Below are 25,986 nucleotides of genomic sequence, written 5' to 3'. Positions count from 1 at the left end.
TCGCCCGGTAGCGCTTTGCCAGGTTCTGGTGCTGCATATACTGCTGGATAATGCGTGTGGTGTTTAATGTGCTCCTAATTGCCAAAGTGAGCTGAGCGGACTCCATGCTTGCCTTGGTATGGCGTCCGCACAGAAAAAAGGCGCGGAACGATTGTCTGCCGTTGCTCTGACGGAGGGAGGGGCGACTGACGACACGGCTTACAGAGTTGGCTTCAGGAGGCTAAAATCCACAAAGGGGGTGGCTTTACATCAAGGAGTAGTTCAGGCAGGACTTCGCGGAGGGTTCCAATAAGAAATGGTGCACCTAAGTTATTGTTCTTATTGGAACAAGGAGGTTAGCCTGGCCTCTGATTGATACATGGCTAGATTTACCTCGCTGCACCTTCTCTGTGAGTGACTGCAGTGTGACCTAGAGGAATGAGTCCCCTAGAGAGGGGAGGAGGCAAATGAGTACAAAACAAATCTGGTCTATTTCTTGTTTTGATCCACTCCATCTATCTTTTACATCTTTGGCTGGCAGCAGACGGTGCAGAAGGACTGCAAGCCATCCACATCTCATGGCTGCTCGGCAGAAGATGGTACAGTACGACTGCTAGCCATCCTCATCTCTTGCCTGCCCGGCAGAAGATGGTGCAATACGATTGCTAGCCATCGTCATCTCTTGCCTGCCCGGCAGAAGATGGTACAATACGACTGCTAGCAATCCGTATTGCCTGCCTGCTCACCATTAGACAGTTCAATATGACTGACTGCAGGACTAAAGAGAATGACCTGGTCACGTCACTAAAAATTTAGTCCCTGCGCCCATGTCTGCCCAGGCGCTCCTGATCGACCTCACACAGGCGACCAGGAACACCTCGGACACGACGAGGACGGCTACCAGTCGTACTGTACCGTCTGCTGCCAGAAGGCAATGGGTTGCTGCTACTGTGTAGCAATGCAGTACCGCGTCTGCCAGCACCCAGGAGACATACGGTGACGGTTACCTGAGCGGGCTCCATGCTTGCGGTGGTATGGCGTCCGCACAGGTAACTCAGGAAAAAAGGCGCGAAACGATTGTCTGCCCTTGCTTTCACAGAGGGAGGGAGGGAGGGAGGGAAGGGGGGACTGACGATATGTACCCAGAACCACCCGCGACAATGTTTCAGCCCCATCAGGCATTGGGATCTCAACCCAGAATTCCAATGGGCAGCGGAGACTGCGGGAACTGTGGGATAGCTACCTACAGTGCAACGCTCTGGAAGTCGACTCTAGCCTCGGTACTGTGGAAGCACTCCGCCGAGTTAATGCACTTAATGCACTTCTGTGGGTACACACACACTTGAATATATAAAACCGATTTCTAAAAAACCGACTTCTATAAATTTGACCTAATTCCGTAGTGTAGACATACCCTTAGAGAGTGGAGATGGGTCTAATAAAAAATATTACCTCACCCATCTTGTCTCTATAATAGTCTTTCAAGTTCTTTTAGTACGTGAGCAGAGTACAGTCTTTGAAATAATGCTGTATTTGTTGTTTTTGTGATGTAGATTTTTTGCAGCAGCTTCTCCAAAACAGAAAGAGAGTTTACTCTCTGCCTTCATCTCTGCTAGAGTCAATTACTGGGGGTGGTGAAAATTGTTTTCTGGGAGGAATTGGCATTTAGACTAAGATTTCTGAAAGGAGGGTTTGCTCACATGACATTTGTGAACACTTCTGTGGTCTGACTGGTGTAAATAAGTTACACTAAAAACCAACAACCTGTCTCCAAGTTACTAATTTCTCTTCCAGCATGAAGCCAACCTCAAGGCCCTGACATCTGCTAATACTCAGAGGAGGGGTGATAATATGTAAATGTGAGTGAGAGACAGGGAGACTATAAGAGGAGGCAGAAGGGAGTGCTAAATAAGTTGGGGGAGCTGTCAATATATTTTATGTAACCCTTCTGCCCATCAGAGTTGGCAGCAACAAGGGCCGGGTTCAGTATCTAGGGGTTCCGTTCCAATAACACAATGCAAAACTGGCTCGAGCCCCCACCCGCTGACCTGGGACAAATATATACCACCACCCCCCGGGCGCCTTAAGAGGAAATACTTCCCCTCTTGCAAGCACAGAGTCTGAGTGTAGCAAAAGCCTTTTAATAACAGAGAGAAACAATGTGGCATTATGTTGGGGAAACACCACGAACAGGATTCATAACACAAACCATGAGCCAAAACCCACCCCAAGCAAATTGGGCCGTGTCCTTTCCCTTTGGTTCTTAAGTCCAGCAACCCAAAAGTCCAACAACTCAAAAGTCTCTGTCTCTGTCCTTGGTGAGTCCAGAGTTCAAAAGTTCATCTGCAGAGTTTTAACCCCCCCAGCCTGTGTGGAAATGGGGGGAGGGGAGTAAAGGGGCACCTTACATGCTCCGACAACTGACTCCTCCACCTCTCCATTGGTTTCTGCAGCAGCCTTCACCGCCAGCTGCTCCTCTTCAGTAGTTGTCCAGCGAGCTGCTCCTCCAGCTGCTCCTCTCTGGGAGCCAGCCTGCAAGCCACTCACCAATATATCTTCAGGCCCCCTACTATTTAACACAGTACTCAGTGATTTCAGCTCTTTAGTGATTTCATCTCATAGTAGGGGAGCCCCAGTGCTGGTACACCATTGGCCCAAAGTGAATTCAGTTCTGCAATCTGTAACCAGACTCCTAATGGAATCAAAATTAGCTCTGCTATTACACAGTGGAAAGAAGAGGAGGGGCAGTTAGCACTTAGGGCCCTCAGAAGGGAACCCAGACCACAAAGTACAAATGCCTATTCCCAACCTCTCTCCATTCACTGAGTTTTGGAACCCATGTCCCTTGCCTAGCGAGTGCTACTTAGTTGATGGCGAGTCCCTCCATCATAACAAAAGGCCAAGTACAGTTCCACTGTCCTTGATTCACATAATCAGGATAACAATTTATTCTTCCTGCCCCAATAACAGAGACTGGGGATCCCACAGCAGCCAAAGTGACCATCTAGGTGGGGTGGGTGTGCCTATGCAAATGGGATCAGCCCCTGAAGTTCTTTTCCACAATCCGCCACAACTCACCACCAGATGTCAGGGTAGAGCTCATCCTGACTCTGCTTACATTTATAACTTCTCAGGGTAAAAGTGATGTATCACTTCCTTTTCTTAAGAGGAGGTGATGTCTATAATATGAAGGACATTCCCTCCCAGATAACACTAGTTTTCAAGGTGATCACAGGCCTGACAGCATCCTTTTAAAATGAAGAGTCAATCTAATCACTGATAACACATCCAATATAACTACTGGAGAAAACGAGCAGGAATTTCTCATACTCTGTTGCAGAAGCCTCACATACATTATTCACATCAGACATTCTGAATCAATAAACGGAGGTTATAGGAAACATTACTAATAAGAAAGCAACAAGTCCTGCTTTCTATTAACTTTCTTGTGCTTTTCCCCCCTCTTCCCTCACATTGGTTCTTGTATCTTCTGGTTTGGACCTTTTGTGGTGTGGAGTATCCCAGCTAGACTGCCAGGAAGCCCTACTGTGTTGACCGCTCTAAATAAAATAAAATATCTGCTTTTCACACTATGTTGCCTTGCCCACTCCTCTCCTGGAGGCTTGTGCATTGACATCTGTACAATCACACTCAACAACCATTAAGAGCTGAGTGATAACTGCATATTACTGCCATATGGTTACCTACCACTCCTCTTCTGAGCTGCAGTTTTAGCCTCTGGCCTCACCAGGGTGAGACAACTCAGCAGAGGGTTTGTAGGCAGAGTGGGAAACCCCAGACTACTACCTGGAGCTCAGGCAAACGAGCTTTGAATGCTATGAGAGTGAACTGGGGCGATCTAAAGAAGTTGGTTGGGCTGATACACTGGTTTTAATGAGAAGAGAATCTCCATTGACTTCAGTGGTGTTACTCTGGGCATTCACTGTTACAATTGTTATCATCTGGTAAAGTGAGAAAAGAATCGGGTTCTGTCTTTAATAGTTGGATTCAAGGTTGAGGGAGCTACCCGTGGTCTCCAGTGGAAGGCAGAAATCCACACAGGATGGCAATAGAGAAACACGTACTCAGTCAAGGCACAAGCAAGTCATGGCTGGGGAAAAGGGGCTGATGGGAAGTCTTGAAGGGGTAGAAATAGAAAGTCTGAGAGATATGTGGAAAGAGGATAGAAAGGGAATGATGGAGAAAGATTCAGAAGGGCTAGAGGAGGTAGAAAAAAGGAGGAGGCCATGAGGGATGGCGGATGACTATAGAGTGAAAAGTTGGAACAGAGGTAAGAGGAGAATGAGATTGGGAGGTGAAAGAAGAGGATGAGAAGGGATAAAAGAAATGACACAGACCAGGGTAATGTTAGTAAATTCTGTTTTATTATAATATTTGATGTCCTTAAGATTCAATTTACTAATGTAACCCTGATAGAGTGATTGGGAGTCTGGGGTCCTTGGGTAGATGGAGTGGATGGGGCAGAGTAGGAAAGGAGCAGAATGTTGTATTGAGATAAGTGAGGGAGGATCAAGGGCGCTCATTTTCATGGTTCTGTTCCCACAATAAAAATGATTGATCTTGATTCTACCTAAATACATGAAAACATATATATGAAGCTTGTTTTAGATCTGGGATGCTAGAAAGTAGCGATAGCAATATTTACATTGGCGTCTCGGAATGATTTACACTTGGCATTTTCATTAACAAACCTCCATTAACCATAGAAAGTAAAGCAATGTTACATTTCTGTGTGAGTCACTAAAGGCCAAATTCCACCCTGAAATCCACTGATTTCAATGGATGGTGCACAGGAGAGGAATTTGGCCCTAAAAACCTTTTAGTAAGAAGTAACTGTTGCATGCCTGAATCTCTGTTAACTTTCTCCTCATATAGCCATTTATACCTGTGCAAAGTGAGCACAAAATGCTACCAAAGGGAATTGGTGGTGCTTTGCATCCACTTAGCCTAGATGTATATAATTACTTGAAGGGCAAGGCAGCAGAGAAGGAGGCCCTGGCAGTATAGCTTGACACAGTGGGGCAGTGGGAGATGATATGTAATAATACATACCAGCGCCTTTTATCCCTGAGACTAGCAAGCTCTACAAACTATAACCACCTTTGCTTGGTTTGAATGAATTCTGCTCTCACACTGCTGTAAATCTGAAGTAATTCCAGTAGTTTCAGTGGAACTACTCCAGATTTACACAAGTGTAACTGGTAGCACAATATGACCCATCGTTTCTAATTGCCACTGAAAGTATTTTCTTAATTTAAAATACCCATGAATAGGCATGGTGGGAAAACAGCTCCTTTAGATACCTTCATGCCTAGTCGTATGTATTAGTAATACTTCCAATAAACTGATGCAAGTGGTCTCTGGATATCTAATTCGTTTGTAAGCTGTTGTGTGTGTGTGTGTGTGTATATATAGGTATACACACAGAGTTAATCCTTGAACTATATATGGAAGCTCTCTCTGCTGCCAGTGGCCTTCCATACCAGGGAGAATATGTTCCAAAGCAGGGAGGCCCAAACATTTTCATAGTGTGAACCATGGATAAAATTTTCAAAAGCAACAAATTGACTTTGGAGCTGAATTCCTAGGCACTTGGGGGTGGGGGGAGAGGCAGATTTTGAAAGGTATTTAGGCCCCTAACTCCCATTGTTTTTGGCATCGAAGTCACATTGAAAGTTCACAATTATGTTCCTAAATGCCTGTCACTTTTGAAAATGGGAATTAAGCTCCTAAGCCTCTTGGACACTTCGGAAAATTTTACCCCCATTTTAACAATGAGATCATCTTGTGGACACCTCCTTTTTCTTCACAATCACCCACCTCTCTCATTCATCGTTACGTAACATCGCTGTGGCAACTGCCGCAATTCACATGAACAAGTAGTAACAGGAAAGGATTGAATGTACATTTAGCTGCATTTTAATGAAATTTTTAGCAGCTGTGAACAAGAAGAGCCAGCACCCTACAGCCAGTTGGTTATCTTTTTGTGGACCACTCGCAGGTGCCGCATGGACCAAGAGTTTGGGGACATCTTCTCTACAGAATCCCCAAAGGTTCTGTCAAAACCCACTCACCATCAAAATAATCCCATAAGCATAACAGCCGACTTGGAGACAATAGATTTAAAAGGAACTTCTGCAGTTGACACGTGTGTCTTAGATTCAAAATAGGTTGGCTTTTTTTCGTTTTCCTTTGTTGTTAATGACTGCAGGCAATGAGACCATAGCTCTGCTCATCACACAGATGCTTCTACAGCAATACGCTTCCCATCCCATTCCTCCCCCCCCCGCATTGCTGCTCGGTACTGACTGGAATAAACTCAAGTTATGCAGCTGTTCCAATGTCAAAAGTGGTTCACTTTGCCATTAACCACATTCAGCCTCTAATTGAACCTGGCAAGCAGCTGGCCTGCACAGAGCTAGTTTTGCTTGCAGATGTATGTGTTTTGACAGGAAGCGCAGCCTCCTGTGGAGTAAGGTAATATCTGGCTGATATAAGCTAGCAAATTTCAAAACAAAATTAGAGTAGGTGTAGCAAGGGGCATGGCCTCCCTCCGGGCCTGATGGGAGGAACCACCACCCACCCCCTAGCAAGCCACACCCACCCCGCCCAAAACAGGGGGGTGGGACAGAAAGTATAAAAGGCGGGCCCTACAGCTCAGTTGGGCCAGAGCTGGCAAAACCGCCTCCTGCTCGCTGCTGGGGCTTGTGCCCAAGGGGGTCCTCTGCAGCACTGAGGACCCCAAGGGACTGTCAGAGCTGCCAACAAGGACGCCAAAGAGCTGCTGGGATTGCTGCTAGATGTGTACCCCAGGGAGACAGAGGACCCCTACAAACTGAAGGTACCCAGTGAGGGGATCATAGGAAGTAGCCCAAGGACACCAGACAATAGTCCGGTTGTGTGGCCAGAATACTGGCCAGCGTGTTGTGGAGGGATCCCTGCAGACCCAATAGTGGAGCCCTCCACCACTGTTAGGGCCCTTGGCTGAGACCTGGTGGAGTAGGGTGGGCCCGGGTCCCCCTACCCACTGCCGCCAACCTCACTCCTGGGGTGGCAGCCTCCCCACCTTAAGCCAAGAGGCCTGCATTTGTCTGCCATCTGCCTGAGCCAAGACGGCAGGCCCTAGACTCTTTGGTGCTCCTCCCTGCCTGAGGGCCTGAGCCCCTAGACTGTTTGGTGCTCTGCCCTGCCTAGAGGGTCAGGGCCTGGGTCTCTGCTGCTGCTAATTCCCCTTTATGCCGGTCTTTACAGAGACGCAGTAGTGAGGGAGCATGGCCTCCCTCTAGGCCTGACCCGGCAGGGACAGACATGACCCTCTACGTGTGGTGGAGAACACAGGTAACCCCTGAGACAAGGGGCCTGCACGTGCTCCTAGGCCACTGCCCACCCAAGAGACTATGATGGAATTGGAGAAGTTTATAAAATGGTGGGTGGAGAGCCAGCTGCAGCAACTGGCAGTCTAGCTCCAACAGCAACAGGTACAGCAACTTGGGGCCCAGGAGCAGCAGTTGATCGGGTAGGTGGGGGCCCAGCAGCAGGAATAGCAGCAACAATGCTTTCAGCAGCTGGCCACCCTGCTTCCCAGCCCCTCTGGCCCTACTCCTGGAGGAGTGACAACCCCAACAACCACCAAGATGCTGGTACACCTCACAAAGATGGGGCCTGAAGATGACCCAGAAGCCTTCCTGAAAGCTTTTGAGCAGGTTGCTTCGGTGGCAGGATGACCTCAGAACAAATGGACCACACTCTTGGCCCCCTACCTAATGGGGGTGGCCCAGGCTGCTTATTGCGGGCTCCCTAATGATGAGGCCTGCAACTACAGAGCAGTAAAGCCGGCTATCCTTGATGCTCTAGACATCACTTCTGACACCTTTTGGTGCCAGTTCCGGGGGGAGACCTACCCGCCAGGGACCCGACCCTGGGTCATGCCCCAGGAGCTCAAGGACACCTGCTGGCAGTGGTTCCAACCCGAATGACACTCCACTACTGAAGTAGCCAAGCAGGTGTTCGTAGAGCAGTTCATTCACATTCTCCCACCCTGAGGGAGAGCCTGGGTCCTTCAAAATCAACCCACCACCTTGAGGGTGGTGGTCGGCCTAATGGAGGATTTTCTGGCCGCAGAGACCCCAGTAGCACCTGTAGCTGCAGCCACAGTGTGGAGCCCCCTGGGCTCAGAAAGACCCTCCAGCCCTAAGACAGTGGCCTGGACAGACTCGAGCCACAATGAGGGACGCAGCAGCAGCTACCTGCCACAACCCGTCCCAATGTCCCGTGGAACACCCGCAGGCCACGGCAAAGGAGGGAAATCCCTGAACCCGATTGTTCGCAGAACCCCAAGTGCTGGGCCAGCCACACTGAGATTGGTCCCTGTTTTGCTTGTGGTCAATTTGGACACCTCCAGCGACAGAGCCCAGTCACAGACTTCTCCTTTGGCCAGGTTTACACTGGAGAGGTCCATGCCCGCTTGTGTCCTACTGCTAAGGTGACTGTCCCCATGGGCCTCGGCAGGAAACAAGTGCATGACCTGTTGGACTCTGGCTGTGGGCAAACCCTAGTGCATCAGTGACTTGCCTCGGCAAGTGAACTTGCACTGGGCCAGATTCAACTCCTTTGTATCCACGGGGACTTGAAGTCATATCTAAGTGCCCTGGTACCGCTAACTGTGGACGGAGTGACCTGGGTAATGATGGCTGGGTTTGCCCCGGAGCTGCCTACGCCATCATTCTCAGATGAGACGGGCCAGAATTCACTCAGGTTCTGCAAACTGCGAGCCTCTGGGACCCACTGGTGCAGATGGCTCTCAAGGGAGACCCCCTTGAGGGCAAGGTTGAGGGGCCCAGGAAGACTAACCCAGGTGACCCCTCAGCCCCACCTGGGGCTTTTGACACCCCAGAAGGATAAAGCTACCCCGGTTGGACGGCGGGGAAGCCCTGCTGGACACGGGAGTCAACTTCAGTAGGGACCAAAGAGAGGACCCCACCCTCAGCTGGGCCTATGAACAGATAGCATATATCAACAGGATGGCGACGGATCTGCAGTGAGCGGCCCAGTGGCCATGGTTTAAGTTGACAGAGGAGCACCTGTATCGGGTCGACTGAGACCCTCAGACCCATGAGCCTCATTCCCAGCTGGTCGTGTCCTAGTGTCACTGGTGGGCAGTACTGAGATTAGCCCATGACATCACTGCGGCTGGCCATTTGGGACAGGAGAAGACCCTGGCCTGGGTCTTGGCCCAGTTCTTTTGGCAGAGCATATGCTGGGACGTCAAGGATTACTGTGCTTCCTGCCCAAAGTGCCAACTGGCAGTGCCTCTGTGGGTACAAAATGCCCCACTGATTCCCTTGCCAGTGGTAGGGATGCCCTTTGAGAGGGTTGTGATGGACCAGGTGGGGCCACTCACCAAAAGCGTGACCTCTTCCGCTACATTCTAGTAGTGATGTACTATGCTATCTGCTTTCCAGAGGCCATCTCCCTAAGGAAAGCCACCGAATGGATCATCGCAGCTGAACTCCTGAAGATCTTCACCTGGGTGGGGTTACTCCGGGAGACCGTTATGGACCAGGGGACAAACTTCACCTTCCAGCTGCTCTGCAAAGTCTGTGGTCTCCTAGGGATCCAGAAGCTGCAGACATCAAGCTACCACCCCCAGATGGATGGATTGGTTCAACCGGGCCCTTAAAGAAATGCTCTGGAAGTTCCCACCTAAGAACTTGTGCCACTGGGATCAACTGATCCCCCCCTTACTGCTTGCCATTAGGGAGGTGCCACAAGCCTCCGCCAAATTCTCGTAATTTGAGCTACTGTACGGTCACCAGCTTTGGGGTTTGCTCGACTTAATGCGGGAGACCTGGGAACAAACCCTGTCCCGGACCCAGGGGCTCTTACGGTATGCCCTGCAACTGCAATGTAACTGTGGTGGCGGAGCGCGAAGAACCCCTGCTCAGGGATACCCCCACAAAAGAGGAGCAGAAGCAGACCAAGCTGCTGCTGGAGGCCTTTTCCAAAACCTTCACAGCCTTAACTGGACAGCACACTGTCCAGAGCAACCCAGGGGAAATGGCTCGTGAGGTGACAAGACCTCTCCCGCGTCGAATGCGAGATGTGATAGAGCAGGAGGTCTAGGCAATGGCAGATCTAGTGGTAACTGAGAAGTCACAGAGCGAGTGGTGCAGCCCCATAGTGCTGGTCCCCAAGCCAGATGGGACTTTCTGGTTCTGCATTGATTTCTGGAGGGTCAACACTATCTCTAAATTCGATGCATATCCAATGCCCTGGATTGATGAGCTACTTGACAGACTCGGAGAGGCCCGCTACATCAACACCTTGGATCTGACCAAGGGCTACTGGTAGATCCCACTGGAACCTGGGTTGAAGAAAAAGACAGCCTTTGCTACACTCTGCAGGCTCTACCAGTTTACCAGGATGACCTTCGGCCTTCATGGAGCCCCTACGACCTTCCAGTGTCTGATGGACCATCTGCTGCAGCCCCACGTTGAGTATGCCGTGGCCTATCTGAACAATATAGTGATCTACAGTCACCACTGGGAAGACCATCCAGACCAGGTGGCAGCCATCCTGAGGACCCTCCAGGAGGCAGGGCTGACTGCAAACCGTAAGAAGAGCCAGATTGGTTAGCAAGAGACCACCTATCTCGGTTACACCCTCAGGCAAGGTAAGGCATGCCCCCAGGTCAGGAAGGTCCAGGCTATACAGGACCACCCAGCCCCAACCACCAAAAAACCGGTGAGGCAACTAGTGGGGTATTATCGCCGATTCATTCCCAGCTACACCACAAGTGCTGCACCCTTGACTGAGCTACTCACTAAGGACAGCCCGCAATGGGTACGCTGGTCCCCCACCTGTGAAGAGGCCTTTTGGACACTGACGGACCGCCTATGCCAAGAACTGGTACTGTAAAGCCCTGACTTCACCCTTGGCTTCGTTGTCCAAATGGGGAGGAACACCCAGTCCTCTATATCATCTGGAGGCTGTTCCCCGGGAACGTAACTATTTGGTGATTAGGAAAGAAGCCCTAGCGGTTAAGTGGATGGTAGAAGCCCTCCATTATTACCTCCTGGGCGGGTCCTTCGTTGTAGTGACAGACCACGCACCCCTAAAATGGCGACAAACCATTCAGGACACCAATGAAGGGCTGATGTGGTGGTACCTTATCCTCCAACCTTTTGCATTTACAGTGCAGCATCGTGCTGGGAGGGAACACGCAAATACAGATTCCTTGTCATGCCTGGAGGATGCGGACAAGGCCAGCCCTGAGGGTAGAGCCACGCAAGCCATCCCACCCCTCCAAAAACAGTGGGGCAGGACAGAAAGTATAAAAGACGGGCCCTATAGCTCAGTTGGGCTGGAGCTGGCGAAGGAGACAGCCACCTCCTGCCCACTGCTGGGGCTTGCGCCTGAGGGGGACCTCGGCAGCGCCGAGGTTCTAAAGGGACTGCCAGTTGACAAGGACACTGAAGAGTTGCTGGGACTGCCGCTAGCTATGTACCCTGGGGAGACGGAGGACCCCCACGAACAGAAGGTACCCAGCGAGAGGATCATAGGAAGTAGCCCCAGGGACACCAGGCAATAATCTGGTTGTATGAGCAGAATACTGGTCAGCATGTTGTAGTGGGATCCCCGCTGACCCAGTAGCAGAGCCTTCCACCATGGTTAGGGCCCTGGGCTGGGACCTGTGGAGTAGGGTGGGCCCAGGTCCCCACACCCTCTGCTGCTGCCCCACCCCTGGGGTGGCCACCTCGCCCATCTTAAGCCAAGAGGCCTGCATTTGTCTGCCTGCCAAGATGGCAGGCCCTAGATTGTTTGGTGCTTTGTCCTGCCTGAGGGCCTGAGCCCCAAGACTGTTGGTGCTCCGCCCTGCCTAGAGCTTCAGGGCCTCAGAGGCTGTTAATTCCCCTTTACACTGGTCTTTACAGAGACACAGCAGCGAGGGGGCGTGGCCTCCATCCGGGCCTGATGGGGAGGGATGGACATGACTCTGGGCTTTGTCTCTAGTGGTGAAGGTCAATAATGAGCTTGAGCCTCCTGGACAACAGTCTGCCTTGTCATTCAGGCTGTTCCTCTTTCAAAAGGTTGCAGTCTTTTTTTTTCCCCTTCCCCCTCATCTGAAATGAGCAGAGCATAAGGAATTGAACAATACTAACTCCATTAAAGCAGGGATCTTTGGTCACCTCCAATAGAAGCTGAACAGGAGGCTCTGATGCCTGCTGTGCTGTCAGTATGGCAGTGAATTTCTCTTGGATACCGATCCCCTATTTGAAGTTCACAAATTTGGAATATGTGGTTCAGCAATATTCTCAATTTCTTTTTTAACAAAACAAAAACATTAAAAAAATTTCTGGGAGTGGATAACAGGCTTAAACAGCACCACGATATGTCTTGCTGTTTTTCCCTGATGGCTTCTCTTCACACTCTTCAAGGAAAACGCCAAGAAAACAAAACAGGGAAAGATTAGTATTAGTATTTATTTATTAATGATGCTGTAACTCCTTCATGACTAATCAGGGATCGGGGTGTGTCAAGGTTCCTTCCCCACTCTGAACTCTAGGGTACAGCTGTGGGGACCTGCATGAAAACCTCCTAAGCTTACTTTTACCAGCTTAGGTTAAAACTTCCCCAAGGTACAAACTATTTTACCCTTTGCCCTTGGACTTCCGCTGCCACCACCAAACATTTATCTGGGTTTATTTTTATTAGGAAAGCGTTGTTTGGAAACATCTTTCCCCCCAAAATCCTCCCAACCTTTGCACCCCACTTCCTGGGGAAGGTTTGGTAAAAATCCTCACCAATTTGCATAGGTGACCACAGACCCAAACCCTTGGATCTTAAGAACAATGGAAAAGCATTCAGTTTCTGAAAAGAAGGATTTTAATAGAAGTAAAAAGTAAAAAAGAATCACCTCAGTAAAATCAGGATGGTAAATACCTTACAGGGTAATTAGATTCAAAACATAGAGAATCCCTCTAGGCAAAACCTTAAGTTACAAAAAGACACACAGACAGGAATATCTATTTTATTCAGCACAGCTTAATTTCTCAGCCATTTAAAGAAATCATAATCTAACGCATATCTAGCTAGATTACTTACTAAGTTCTAAGACTCCATTCCTGTTCTGTCCCTGGCAAAAGCATCACACAGACCCTTTGTTTTTCTCCCTCCTCCCAGCTTTTGAAAGTATCTTGTCTCCTCATTGGTCATTTTGGTCAGGTGCCAGCGAGGTTATCCTAGCTTCTTAACCCTTTACAGGTGAAAGGATTTTTCCTCTGGCCAGGAGGGATTTTAAAGGTGTTTACCCTTCCCTTTATATTTATGAAGGGTGCCATTGTGCTACTCTCTATATGCACACAAAATGCAAAGTTACTCTTTGCCTCAAAGAGTTTACAATATAAGGCCCCAGTTCAGGAAAATCCTTGAGCAAGTGTTTAATTTTAAGCATGTGTTTAAATTCCATTGAAATCAGTTTCAGTGGGACTTAAACCCATGTTTAAAGTTAAGCACCATTCCTGAAGAGGGATGCTTTCCTACTTGGAGGCCTCAATAGATTCCTATCCATTTCATGAGTATGAAGACTGTATTAGAATGAATACAATGGTTTGTTTGGAAAATCATACATTCAAATTCATGGAGGTTGTACCAAAGTTACGGAGAGGAGAATTTGGCCTATCTACTGATCTTTCCCTCTAGCCCTGCCAGTCAAGGATGATTATGCAAAGGAATGCTGTGTGAGAGTCAAATACGTGAGTGGGAACCTGAAATTCAGGCTTAGCTGGGATTTGGATATGACCTGTACTTTCTGCTACTGTACAACTCTTTTTTCAAAGTATTTTAAGTCCAACAGGTTCTTCTGATGTGAGATAAACATCAGTACATATGTACAATATCATGCATTACATCCTTGGCTGGTTTGAATTGATTTGTGCCAGTTTACATTAGCTGAGGCTCTGGCCCCATGAGCATAAATGGTTCTTTACCAATCACATAGGATGGGGCTTGCAAAATCCATTTGCCCATGAAAGAATGCATGGCTTGGGGATGGTAGAAAGCAAAAGTGGATGGTTTGGGGGTCATGGGTGAAATATCTTGGGAATTCCTCCACTTGGCTATTGATGCCTAATTATATATTTTTTAATAGTGGAGATATAAATCATGGTAGTAATTAGTTTTATTGAATATATATATCATTGCAGAGTGTGAAATTCATGATATTTTCAATAAGAATGTATTACTTTTAGTTAGATATTCTTTAAAATGCAAATAAGGTATGATTGTGATGGGTTGCCCCCATTCCGGGGTGCCACCTGATGTACTGGGGTACCACTGAGCTCGCTTGTTCCACCTCTGAAGCACCTGGCACTGGCCACTGTCAGAAGACAAGTTACTGGGCTAGATGGACCTTTGGTCTGACTGAATATGGCTGTTCTTGTGTTCAAATTGTCCATATTTAGCTATACATGCTTACATTAGCCATACTGGCACTATTAACTTAAAAACATCCAATAACAGATTATTAATGACGGCATATATTTATTTTTTCACTGAAAAAGGATTCTGGGATATTAAATCATGAGAGGAAAAAGTGATGGTGGAAGGATGTGTAGTGGACAGAGCACTGGGCTGGGATTCAGGAATCATGGGTTCAATTCCTGGCACAGCCATTTCCACTGTCACCTTAGGCAAGTTACTTGATTTACACTGAGTTCCAGTTCCCCATCTGTAGGGTCATTTCCCTTCCTCAGAGGACTGTTGTGAGGATAAAATTAATTCATAATTGAGAATGGTTTGGATGCTACAGTGATGATGGCCATATAAGTACCTAGATAGATAGTGGAAGAGTAAAGTTGATGGTTTTGGAATCATGGGTGGAAAAAAATTGAAACTCTAACCACTAAATTATGCTATAATTTATTACATACATTGAGGTACTTACTTGCCCTAGACATAGCTGAAATATTTTTTGCATGCTGTTATTTTTATTCCAGTAGTGCCTAAAGGCCCCTATCAAAGATAAAGATGCACCACATCTGATGCTGTACAGATAATAATGAAAGACAGGTGTTACTCCAAAAATCATACAATCTTAGTCCAACACAAGATGCAACAGGTGGGTGAAAGGAATTGGGAGGATGATGAGGCAGAATGTGACAACAGTGATACGAACATATTTTTGCATAGACTAGCTACACATGCAGTTTGTCGGTGTAGATTTTTTAAAAATTCCTCTTTGCTAATGGAGACAAATAAGCAGATCAATAGCCGTAATTTGAGATTTGGCTCCAGTGCTGTCAAGTAAGTGAAAAAAAGAAATCAATTTGCACCTCGATTTTTACAAAAAGAAAAGGAGTACTTGTGGCACCTTAGAGACTAACCAATTTATTTGAGCATAAGCTTTCGTGAGCTACAGCTCACTTCATAAATTGGTTAAATTCTCTAAGGTGCCACAAGTACTCCTTTTCTTTTTGCGAATACAGACTAACACGGCTGTTACTCTGAAACCTCGATTTTTACAGTGGTTTTCTGAGCTGATCCATCGTGTTCCTGATTTTCATGGGTGGGAGTTTTGTGACTGGTTTCTTTACTGACAGCTCACCGATGCTGCTAATTGCCTTTACAATTAATCAGTTGTAAATGATTGTCTTCACAGCATTTTCATGTGCTTCTGGTGAATACCTAGAAATGAAAAATCAAGTGTGCAGTAAATGTGCCGAGGGGACATATTCCTTGGGCAGTGGGATCAAGTTTGATGAATGGGATGACCTGCCAGCAGGATTCTCCAATGTGGCAACTTTCATGGACACTGCTGTCGAATCAGCTGAGAATAAAGCAGAGAGCTGTGACAAGTAAGAGGCTTATGGGTTGGTCTGTGGCCACACTGGTGAAGGGGTTGGTTTGACACTCATGGATTTCAGTGGGCTTTGGATCAAGCCCATAGTTTGCTGTGGGAACCAGTTGCTCCAGTAGAATAGTAACACGTAGTTGGTGTTGACAGAAAACAGTGACCGGTAGACTACGCCCCTCAGAATGGAATGCAGGTTATAGTGTTAGTGAAAGCTCTTGGAGTTTGATGATGCCATCAGCTGGTTAACGGAGGGGACAATTGAATGTGCTATGCTGTGTAAGTACAGAAAAGTACATTGTGCAACTCTGCACGTTGCCAAGAAGCAGACTTCAGGGATATTGAATTGTTGAGAATAAAGGATAAATAAAATGGACCCTATTTGACCCTGCTGGTCCACTGGCACAAAGTCAGTTTCATCATCTACCTGAGCCTTCCTCTGTGCTGGAGGACTCCTCAGGTGCCATAGGACCAGCGGAGTAGCATGACAGGAGTGGCTAGCAAGCCACTACTTTCAGCCAATCCCCTGCTGTCATAATGGCCTCCGAGATGTCATTAGCAGCCAAAAGAACAGGAGTACTTGTGGCACCTCAGAGACTAACAAATTTATTAGAGCATAAGCTTTCATGGGCTACAGCCCACTTCATTGGATGCATAGAATGGAACATATAGTAAGAAGATATATATGTATACATACAGATAAGTTGGAAGTTGCCATACAAAGTGTAAGAGGCTAATTAATTAAGATGAGCTATTATCAGCAGGAGAAAAACACTTTTGTAGTGATAATCAGGATGGGCCATTAGACAGTTGACAAGAAGGTGTGAGGATACTTAACTTAGGGAAATAGATTCAATATTAGCAGCCAGTGAAACTTGGAACAGCCTTGAGCTGCTTTAACTTGTACCTGAGTGGCTCTGGGATGAAGGAGGAGTAAAGGTGGCTTAAAACTACTTTTACACCCGGCATGATCAGTGCTGATTGCAGAAGGGCTGTTCTTAAGGATATGGCCCTCTGTATCCTAGACAAGCCTTCCTGATGTGGATGCATTAGAAGTTTCCAGGAAACAACATACATTTGCCCCCATTCACAGTTTTGATGTGCAAAAAGGTAAATTTTGACAGAGCACATAATCCTTTGTGTGAAAAATATGTGGGAAACGGGTGTGAAAGGGTCAGGGAGTGAATCTAGCTACAGTGGGGTCCTGTGTCCTTTACCGAGCAATATATTTTTAAATAGAAATGTTATAAATGTCTTCTGGGTTCCTGTGATCTAAAATAAGCCTTGTTTTGTTTATCTTTATCCAGCTCTTCGTGGACTCCTCATGGGAATTACATAGAGTCCAATAGAGATGACTGCACTGTTTCTCTAATCTATGCTGTACATCTGAAGAAATCTGGTTCTGTCTTCTTTGAATACCAGTATATTGACAACAACATCTTCTTTGAGTTTTTTGTAAGGCTTTTATACACTGAATCTAACCTCAGAGTAAAGAGATGTGATTTAACGATAAAGACGTATTTTGGAATCAGCTTAGTTTTCTCCTCATCCAAGTTATTAATGTCTCTTTAGCTTATTAAATCTGAACAAATTTTTAAAATCTCATTTCCCCTCTACCATTTATGCTGCCTGTCTACTTTCTGCATTTCATTCAGCTTTGACAACAAGACTAAACTGCTTGCTTTCACTGTACGGTAGGGTTTTCATAAGTGCCTAAAGGAGCTAGGACCACAAAACCCATTGAAAGTCACCATCATTTCTAGTCACTTTCATAGCCAGGTTGTCTACAGCAGGGCTGGGCAAACTTTTTGGCCCAAGGGCCACATCAGGGTTGCAAAACTGTATGGAGGGCCTGGTAGGGAAGGCTGTGCCTCCCCAAACAGCCCAGCCCCCGCTCCCTATCAGCCCCTTTCCACTTCCCATCCCCTGACTGCCCCCCCTCAGAATCCCCGACCCATCCAACACCCCCTGCTCCTTGTCCTCTGACTGCCCCCTCCCGGGATTCCCCGGCCCTAACCGCCCCCCGGGACCCCACCCCCTATCCAACACCCCCTGCTCCCTGTCCTCTGACTGCCCTGACCCCTACCAGACCCCTGTCCCCTGACAGGCCCCCCGGGACTCCCACACCTATCCAACCACCCCCTGCTCCCTGACCCCTGACTGTCCCCCCCAGAATCCCAGACCCATCCAACTCCCCCTGCTCCCTGTCCCCTGTCCGCCCCGACCCCTATCCACACCCCTGCCCCCTGACAGGCCCCCCGGGACTCCCATGCCAATCCAACCCCCCCATCTCCCTGTCCCCTGACTGCCCCCTGGAATCCCCCACTCCCCGCCCCCTTGCCATGCTGGAGCCAGCCATGCCGCTGCACTGCCCGGCAGGAGCGGCGGGCCAGAGCACTGGCGGTGCAGTGAGCTGAGGCTGCGGGGGAGGGGGAACAGCATGGGAGGGGCCGGGGGTGAGCCTCCCCGGCCGGGAGCTCAGGGGCCAGGCAGGAGAGTCCTGCGGGCCAGATGTGGCCCACGGGCTGTAGTTTGCTCACCTCTGGTCTACAGTTTGCACAGTGCTATCAGCAGCGTGCCATCTGTGTATGCAAGGTATGCATTGCATGTCCCAGGACCAGCCATGCCCATGGGATGATTCCATCTGACCTCCAAATGCGCATGGAGGAGATAATATTTTATAACAAAATGGCCCCATATGTGCTAGGTCACACTGCATGCGTGGTGCGTGCAAGGTCACTCTGTGTGGAGGACACCATGAGGAAGGCTCTTAAGTTTGGGTCTAGAGTAGAGCTGGTGAGAAATGGTTTTCCCATCCCGCGAATGCTTTCGAGAGATCAAAATTTCGTCCTGTCTCAAATCAGGATGAAAAGTCAGAATGTTGAAAATAGTCACAAACCGAAAAACGGAAACTTTTTTTTTTTTGGTTCAGAACAATTCAAATGTCTTGTTTCAATTTAGCCCTTTTTTCTTTAACCTTTTCTTTAGTCTGATCAGCTGAAATTTCAAAACGAAAAGTTGTATAGAACCAGAAATATGGGTCAGTTCTGAAAATGTTGAAATGAAACAGTTTTGAAACTTTTTTCCTCAATGTTGTTTTCAAGCCAGGAAATCCGTCAAATCTGACCCTCCTGTGCCAATAGTTTAGGTTTCAACAAATGGCCTTTTTTGACACCCCCTCACGCCCCAAAAAAAAATTTGTTGAAAAATTGCTGATGAACTCTTGTCCAGATTCCCTTTAACTTGGAAAAATATAATCTAGTTTGGCCAGCATTGTTTACACAGAGAGTTGTGTGGGACTCTAAATATGTGAATATCCTTACGACATTCTGGGAATGAGAATCTCAATGTCATACAGGTGGCAGCTTAATCCAAAAGTTTCAGAAATGGCTAGTGATTTTGGATGTCTCCATTTTTGGGTGTCTGATCTGAGACACCTTTAAGGGGTCTGATTTTCAGAAAGTACTATGAACCTACTTTCTGCATCTCAAGTTGGGCACTCAAAACCCAAAATCACTAGTCACTTTTGGAAATCTTGGTCTCCATTTTTGGGAAAGGATCGGTCTGTGTCACTACCATGCAGAGAGATGGATGAAAAGTGAGCTGTTTCTGAGGTTTAAGATCGGGATTTTCAAAAAAGCTCCATGCAGCTTTCACTGCCCGCTTGGTACTTCCTCAGACAAGCACCTTGTCTGCTTTCTCTCAGGCTTCCTCTCATACTTGAGAGTTGTTCCTTCCTGTAACCATCCACAAAGCTACCTCATTATCCACCTTCAAATCCCTCCTTAAAACTCTCCTTGTGACGCCCACAAAAAACTTGACAAACTTGACAAATTACAGAGACCACTGCCTATCATGGTGACCAACATTGCCATTCTAAGCTCCTTGGGGCAGGGATCATCTTTTTGTTCTGTGTTTGTACATCACCTAGCACAGTGGGGTCCTGGTCCATGACTGGGGCTCCTATCCAAATAATAATGATAAAAAGACTTAGGAGTGCAGATCCCATTGATTTTCAATGGGATTTATAAATCACTTCTGTGCTTTGAAAGATTCTAGCCTGAGCTATCTCGCTTTGCCTGTCAATGTTGCATTTGCTGCTGAATGTTGAGAAGGGGGCAAATGAGGACTTAAAACAGAGAGAGATGGCAGCTCAGAATAAAGAAAAGGAGTACGTGTGGCACCTTAGAGACTAACAAATTTATTTGAGCATAGGCTTTTGTGAGCTACAGCTCACGAAAGCTTATGCTCAAATAAATTTGTTAGTCTCTAAGGTGCCACAAGTACTCCTTTTCTTTTTGCGGATACAGGCTATCACGGCTGCTTCTCTGAGTGTGCTGGAAATTGTCCATCTCCTCCGTCACCGACTTTCTCTTGCTGTCTCTGGCGGGTGAGTCATTGCCATCTGCAAAGCACTGTCATGCTATTTCACAGCGGTGCTAGGCCTTAATTAATGTTTTTACGGTATTTTGAGATGCTGGGATGAAAGCCTCTCTATGTAAGTGCAAAGCGCCATTATCCTTAGTAAGAGATAAGAGAGGAAGACAAAAAATAGCTTGATTTCGATGCCTGAGGCCCTTTATTGCTGTGCCTGTTACTTTAATAAAATCTACTGCACTGTGATAATAGAAAGTGCGTACTGTATTATTAAACCTCTTTCGCTTTTTATCATATGTCCTGTCTGATTCATAAGAAGTAAGCAGCAAAATGTGCTTTTACTGCCAGATGCATGTAGCAGAATATGATCCTCCCTGTGGTTTCTTGACTGACTAGTGATTGATTTTCTCATGCAGAGGAGCAAAAATGTTGTTTACTGGAGCACTAGGTCTGAAAGCTGCTTCCCACATATTATTTGCTCTTATCAACATAGCACTGATGGTTGGTCACCTCCTTACATTTGTCGTTCCCTTTATATGTATCAATTAGCAGGCTGTCATTTTAAAAGCCATTAATCAAATAATTGTAACTTGGCAGCCAGATTTTCATCCTGATGCTCTGCACTTCAGGGGCTTTAAGAATGCACTTTTCCCCAGAATACATTGTTGATTAAATATTTTTCATCATTACATCAGCATCCCCCTATAATTTAGGTACAGAATCTATCTGTCTTAGATATTTATATGGCTCCCATGGTATCTGAATACCTCATAATCTTTTCACATATTTAAACTCCCCACAATCCTGTGAGATAGGGCAGCCCCATTAACCCCATTTTAAAGATGGGAAACTGAGGCATAGAGAGACAATGACACAGCTCCACAAGGGTACTTAGGCGCCTAACCCCCAGTTTTAGGTGCCCAGTTTTAGGCAAAATCCCTGCTCAGCTGCCACCCTAGCCTGTGGGTGCCTAAACTCACTCAGCACCTGTTTGTTTACAGTAAAAGTTCCCTCGGTGTCCAAGTCTGTGCCTCTGGGCACATGCACTGCTGCCCCACTCTAGGCATCTGGACGCCTGTCACCTACCGAAGCCTCAGTTTGAGCCACAAACCAGGGAAAAAATAGGTTTTCCTCCCCTTAACTCACCCATGGAGCCTAATCTGACAGGTATGCTCAGAGGCACCTATCTCTACCTAAAATAGCAGCACCAGGAGGTGCTCTAGAGCAGTGGTTCTCAAAGCCAGTCCGACGCTTGTTTAGGGAAAGCCCCTGGCGTGCCGGTCCGGTTTGTTTACCTGCCGCGTCCTCAGGTTTGGCCGATCGTGGCTCTCACTGGCCGCGGTTTGCTGCTCCAGGCCAATGGGGGCTGCGGGAAGCGGCGTGGGCCAAGGCACGTGCTGGCCGCCCTTCCCGCATCCCCCATTGGCTTGGACCGGCGAACTGCGGCCAGTGGGAGCTGCGATCAGCCGAACCTGCGGACGCGGCAGGTAAACAAACTGCCCCAGCCCACCAGGGGCTTTCCCTGAACAAGCGGTGGACTGGCTTTGAGAACCACTGCTCTAGAGGGTATTCCCTGGGGAGGTGGAAGACCCCAGGTTCAAATCCCGCTCTGCCTGAGAAGAGATTGGAACAGGGATTTGCTGCTTGTCAGATAAGTGTTTTAACAGCTGGGCTATAGGGGGATTCTTGCACTTTCTAAGTTGGTATTTAATTATTCAGTTAAAGTGGAACAACTTCAATAGGTGAGCTGGAGAGAGACCCACATCAGAATATCCCATAGTGTGATGCGAACTGTTAGGCCTGCTCAGAGGCCACCTAGGTCTACACAAAGCAGCAGCATGAGACGGAGACCCTCTTCCATACTTTTAGCTCAGTGGCTAAGGCACTCAGCTGAGAGGTGGTCCATCCCTGTTCCAATCCCTTCTCCTCAGGCAGAGAGGGGAATTTAGTACTATATTTGGAAGCCCTCTCTTAGACTGCTAGTGATTTTGCATGTATTTTCTGGATGTCCTTTGCAACAAGTAACACAGCCCCTGTCCTGAATGCGGTGAGAGGGGGACAGACAGCAGAATCACACAGCCTTTAGTCTACAGGCATCCTTCTGCAGTGTGTCCTGACTGAGACACTTAACCAGATATCTGATTGTGACCACTGCTTTTAATTGACAGATTCAAAATGATCAGTGCAAAGAGATGGACTCCACGGCTGACAAATGGGTGAAATTAACAGACAACGGCGAATGGGGCTTTCATTCCGTAAGTGCTAAGTATCGCTCCACAGAGCTTTCCTTTTGTTTATAAATTAACATCGATTCTTATGAGATGTGAGCAAGGGAGGGCCACATCCTGTGAATTCAATGGCTGTGAAAGGAGCACAGCTTCTCTCAGGAGCAAGAGATGTGTGCTCTAAGCTGATGTGTGCTCTAAGGGCCTGATCCAAAGCCTGTTCAAGTCTATGCAGGCCTTCCCACAGACTTCACTGAATCAGACTCCTTAAGAAATCAGATAGATATATGGGAATCCAAATTCCACAGGGCACTCCCATTCATTGTGATCCATATCTTCCAAAACGCTTGCTCATTCACTTGCACAGTAGATTGTTCCCTGCTATGTGAATGACACTGCAGTCCACCGGCATTGTGTGTGCACATCTGAGAATAGGATTTTGCCTTTTATTTTCAAGTGCATTTCTAGGGGCTGGGCTCCACTGGTTTTTCTCAGCAGTTTGAAAACCAGTTGTGACTGGGGTCCCCGGGGTGCCTGACTGAGATTGCTCAATTAGGGCAAACTGCAAAGAATGGGGGCAGACAATCCCCAAATACTTAGATTTACCAAGCCAGCAACAAAACAGCTTCTATTACTGGTTGCCCAGAAGCCAAAAACACAATTCCCTTAAAGCAACCCAGCCTGGGTCCTCCTCCTGGACAGCCACATCAAATATGATGAGGATTATTGAAAATCTTGTTCATCATATGAAAAAGTTCTACCAATCCCAAAGCATCAGACACATTACCCACCAAGTTAATCAATATTTCAGATCTTACCCAAATACTTGCTTACAGCTAATTCTTATTAACTAAACTAAAATTTATTAAAAAAGGAAAAGAAAGAGAGAATATTGGTTAAAAACTCATTATACAACCAGACAGGAATATAGTTCTTAGGTCAGTTTCATAGCAGAGATGGTGAGCTTTAGAGTTGCAAAGAGTTCTTTCAGCATTAGTTCATAGGTTCAGTCCAGTGTTCAATATCAGTGAAACTGGAGATCTCAGTCTTGTGGCTCAAACTTCCCTTGACAAAGCATGAGCAGATTTGAGATGAAAGGATCAGGTCCCAAAAGCCCTTTATACATTTTCCGGGCGGCCTCTTGACTGCATGCAGTTCTTGGGTGAACAATAGTGTCTTCGAAGTAACCTCCTATTTCCTAAACATTACCAGTAATTAGCTACATGGATTAATATAAGGCAGTTGCCTATCTCCCACCATTTGCAGGTGATTTGCTATATACTTCAAAGAGAAATCAAGATAGTGATATCACATGCATCTGATGAAGTAGGTTTTAGCCAACGAAAGCTTATGCTCAAATAAATTTGTTCGTCTCTAAGGAGCCACAAGTCGTCCTCATTCTTTCTACTACATTCAGTTCATTTAAATGTTAATATCTCCTTTTGATCTCTGAATTAACAGTATACAATGACAGGAATTGTTTGGTTACATTGTTAACCTCTAACAGTATATATGTAAACACACACAAACTCAAACATTATCTACTAATATGTCTCTAAAGGTTGAATCTGGGTCAATTAGCCTGCTAGTTGTGTAACCCTTTCTGCCCCTGTGTCACACAGTGTAGTTGAATTAGTGCAACCACTCCATGTGCAGCTCCTCTCAAATCAGATTGGAGGTCCCCAATAGGGGGCCCCCACTCATTTAAGTAAATTGGTTTCTACACGAGTTATGTTCAGTCTGTGCCCAGAGAACGTAAACTAGCCCTGACTTTATTTGTGATGAACAAATTTCATCCCTCATCAACCCCCCAGACTGAGGCTTGGGCTACCCAAAATGTTTTGCTGGCATAGCTATATGGGTTAGGAGGGTGAAAAAAATCATACCCCTGATTGACATAGCTGTGATGGCAAAAGCTCCAGAGTAGACACCAAAGAGTCCTTTTGTTCAGGGGACTGGTATAAGCTCTGTCTCCACTAGGAGGGTTTGCTGGTATAGCTCCACCAGCGGCAAGCCCTTTCTAATGTAGACAAGGCCTCGCACTGGTGGGTTTCACTCTGGAGTGCTTTCTGTTCAGACTCTAACAAGAATGCAGCTTTTAGTTTACCTGTCTGTGAGCCTGGCTGGGCTGTTTGCAGAGCTGATGCTGGGCATAAGCAATTGGTTAGGGCCCCAAGCAACTCAAGGGGTGTGTGTGGGGGGCTATTCACTTTTTCTTACAAGAACTTGCCTATTTTAGTATTGCTGGAGCGCGGGGGCGACACAAAATATTCCTGCTTAGGGCCTCCAATGGGCTAGCACCAGCCCTGGCTCTTTGCTCAGTAACTCCTTTATAATTCCTCACCTTAAGCAAACACAAAGCATGAGGTTTTGAAAAGTGCTCAGTGTTAACCTAACCCTAACCCTGCTTGGGCCTGTTCTGTACTTGAAAATGGCACCCATCTAACTGTCGGTTAGGAGGGTGAATTTTGTCTCAAGATAGTTATACCAGTACAGCCCTAGTGTGGCTGCAATTATACTGGTATACAAGTGCCTTATCCTGGTGTAGCTTATTCTCTTTCCCATAGGGAACAACTATACCAATACAAAGCACCTTTATTACTTCATCCAGACTGGGGTGGGGGGGAGGGAGGGAGAGTTAGGGGGTGGTACTGCTTTTACTGTACCCATATAGTTAAAATGGCACAACTTTCTAGTGCCATCAAGGCCTTGGTAAATGGGAGCAGAGATAGGCCAAGGCTGAGAACTTTTGAAAATCCCAACCTATATAGCAGAACTCACGTAAAAGTGTGGCTTGTTAAAATACTGGACCCTGTTTTTTAAAAGGTGAATTGTGCGGCTTTAGAAACAAACTGATGGATTAAGATCCTAGATCTGGAACAGAGTAGAGTTAAAAATGACTGAGCACAAGCACCAGGGGAATGCTATGCACTCTTGGTGTGCTGGGCACCTCCAGCTGTGAGTCGGCTGGATGGGGGTAGGCACACGACTCTTTGCCCTGCACTGCTTCCTGTTGGCTCAGGGGAACTTGCAGTGCACTTCTTCAAGGAAGGTGCCAGAGCCTCCCTGCCTCCAGCACCTCCATAATACCTGCATCTGCCCTTCATAGAGAGGGCACTGCTACACCTTCGTTACCTATCTGTGCCTCCTACAGCCCATGACTTACAAAGCAGTTGACCCACAGAATCCCCAAATCCTCCAAGGATGTGAGGAAAATGAGTCACTGAAATGAGTGACATGTACTAGGAGATAAAAGAACAACGTCGAGCAGGGGTCGATCGAAAGATGATGATGCGAAGTATCATTCTTTTGTTGTTGCAGGTATCTTTGAAATCAGGGACTAATATATTATATTGGAGAACAACAGGGATTCTTATGGGTTCTAAAGTGGTGAAACCTGTTCTGGTGAAAAACATCACAATTGAAGGTATGGAATATCACACTATCAGCTAATAACTAAACTGTCTAATGTACATTGCAGTAATAGTTGATGTTTTATTCCAGCCACTGTCTTTAAGGACAGATACATTGTTT

The 25,986-nt window shown here is 47.0% G+C and overlaps 1 protein-coding gene across 2 annotated transcripts in view; it reads left to right on the top strand.

Annotated features, from left to right (window-relative positions):
- ELAPOR2 (endosome-lysosome associated apoptosis and autophagy regulator family member 2) overlaps positions 1–25,986 on the top strand; it is a 151,034-nt gene that overhangs the window by 72,349 nt on the left and 52,699 nt on the right. For both annotated transcript variants that reach the window (XM_074942575.1, XM_074942574.1), the window contains exons 3-6: positions 15,659–15,854; positions 17,158–17,305; positions 22,396–22,482; positions 25,774–25,879. In XM_074942575.1, coding sequence (XP_074798676.1) covers positions 15,659–15,854; positions 17,158–17,305; positions 22,396–22,482; positions 25,774–25,879 — 537 coding nt within the window. The remainder of the gene's footprint in view (positions 1–15,658; positions 15,855–17,157; positions 17,306–22,395; positions 22,483–25,773; positions 25,880–25,986) is intronic.

This window comes from Natator depressus, chromosome 1 (assembly GCF_965152275.1).
Source record: "Natator depressus isolate rNatDep1 chromosome 1, rNatDep2.hap1, whole genome shotgun sequence".
Lineage (NCBI taxonomy): Eukaryota > Metazoa > Chordata > Testudines > Cheloniidae > Natator > Natator depressus.
This window is presented reverse-complemented; position numbering and strand designations above follow the sequence as displayed.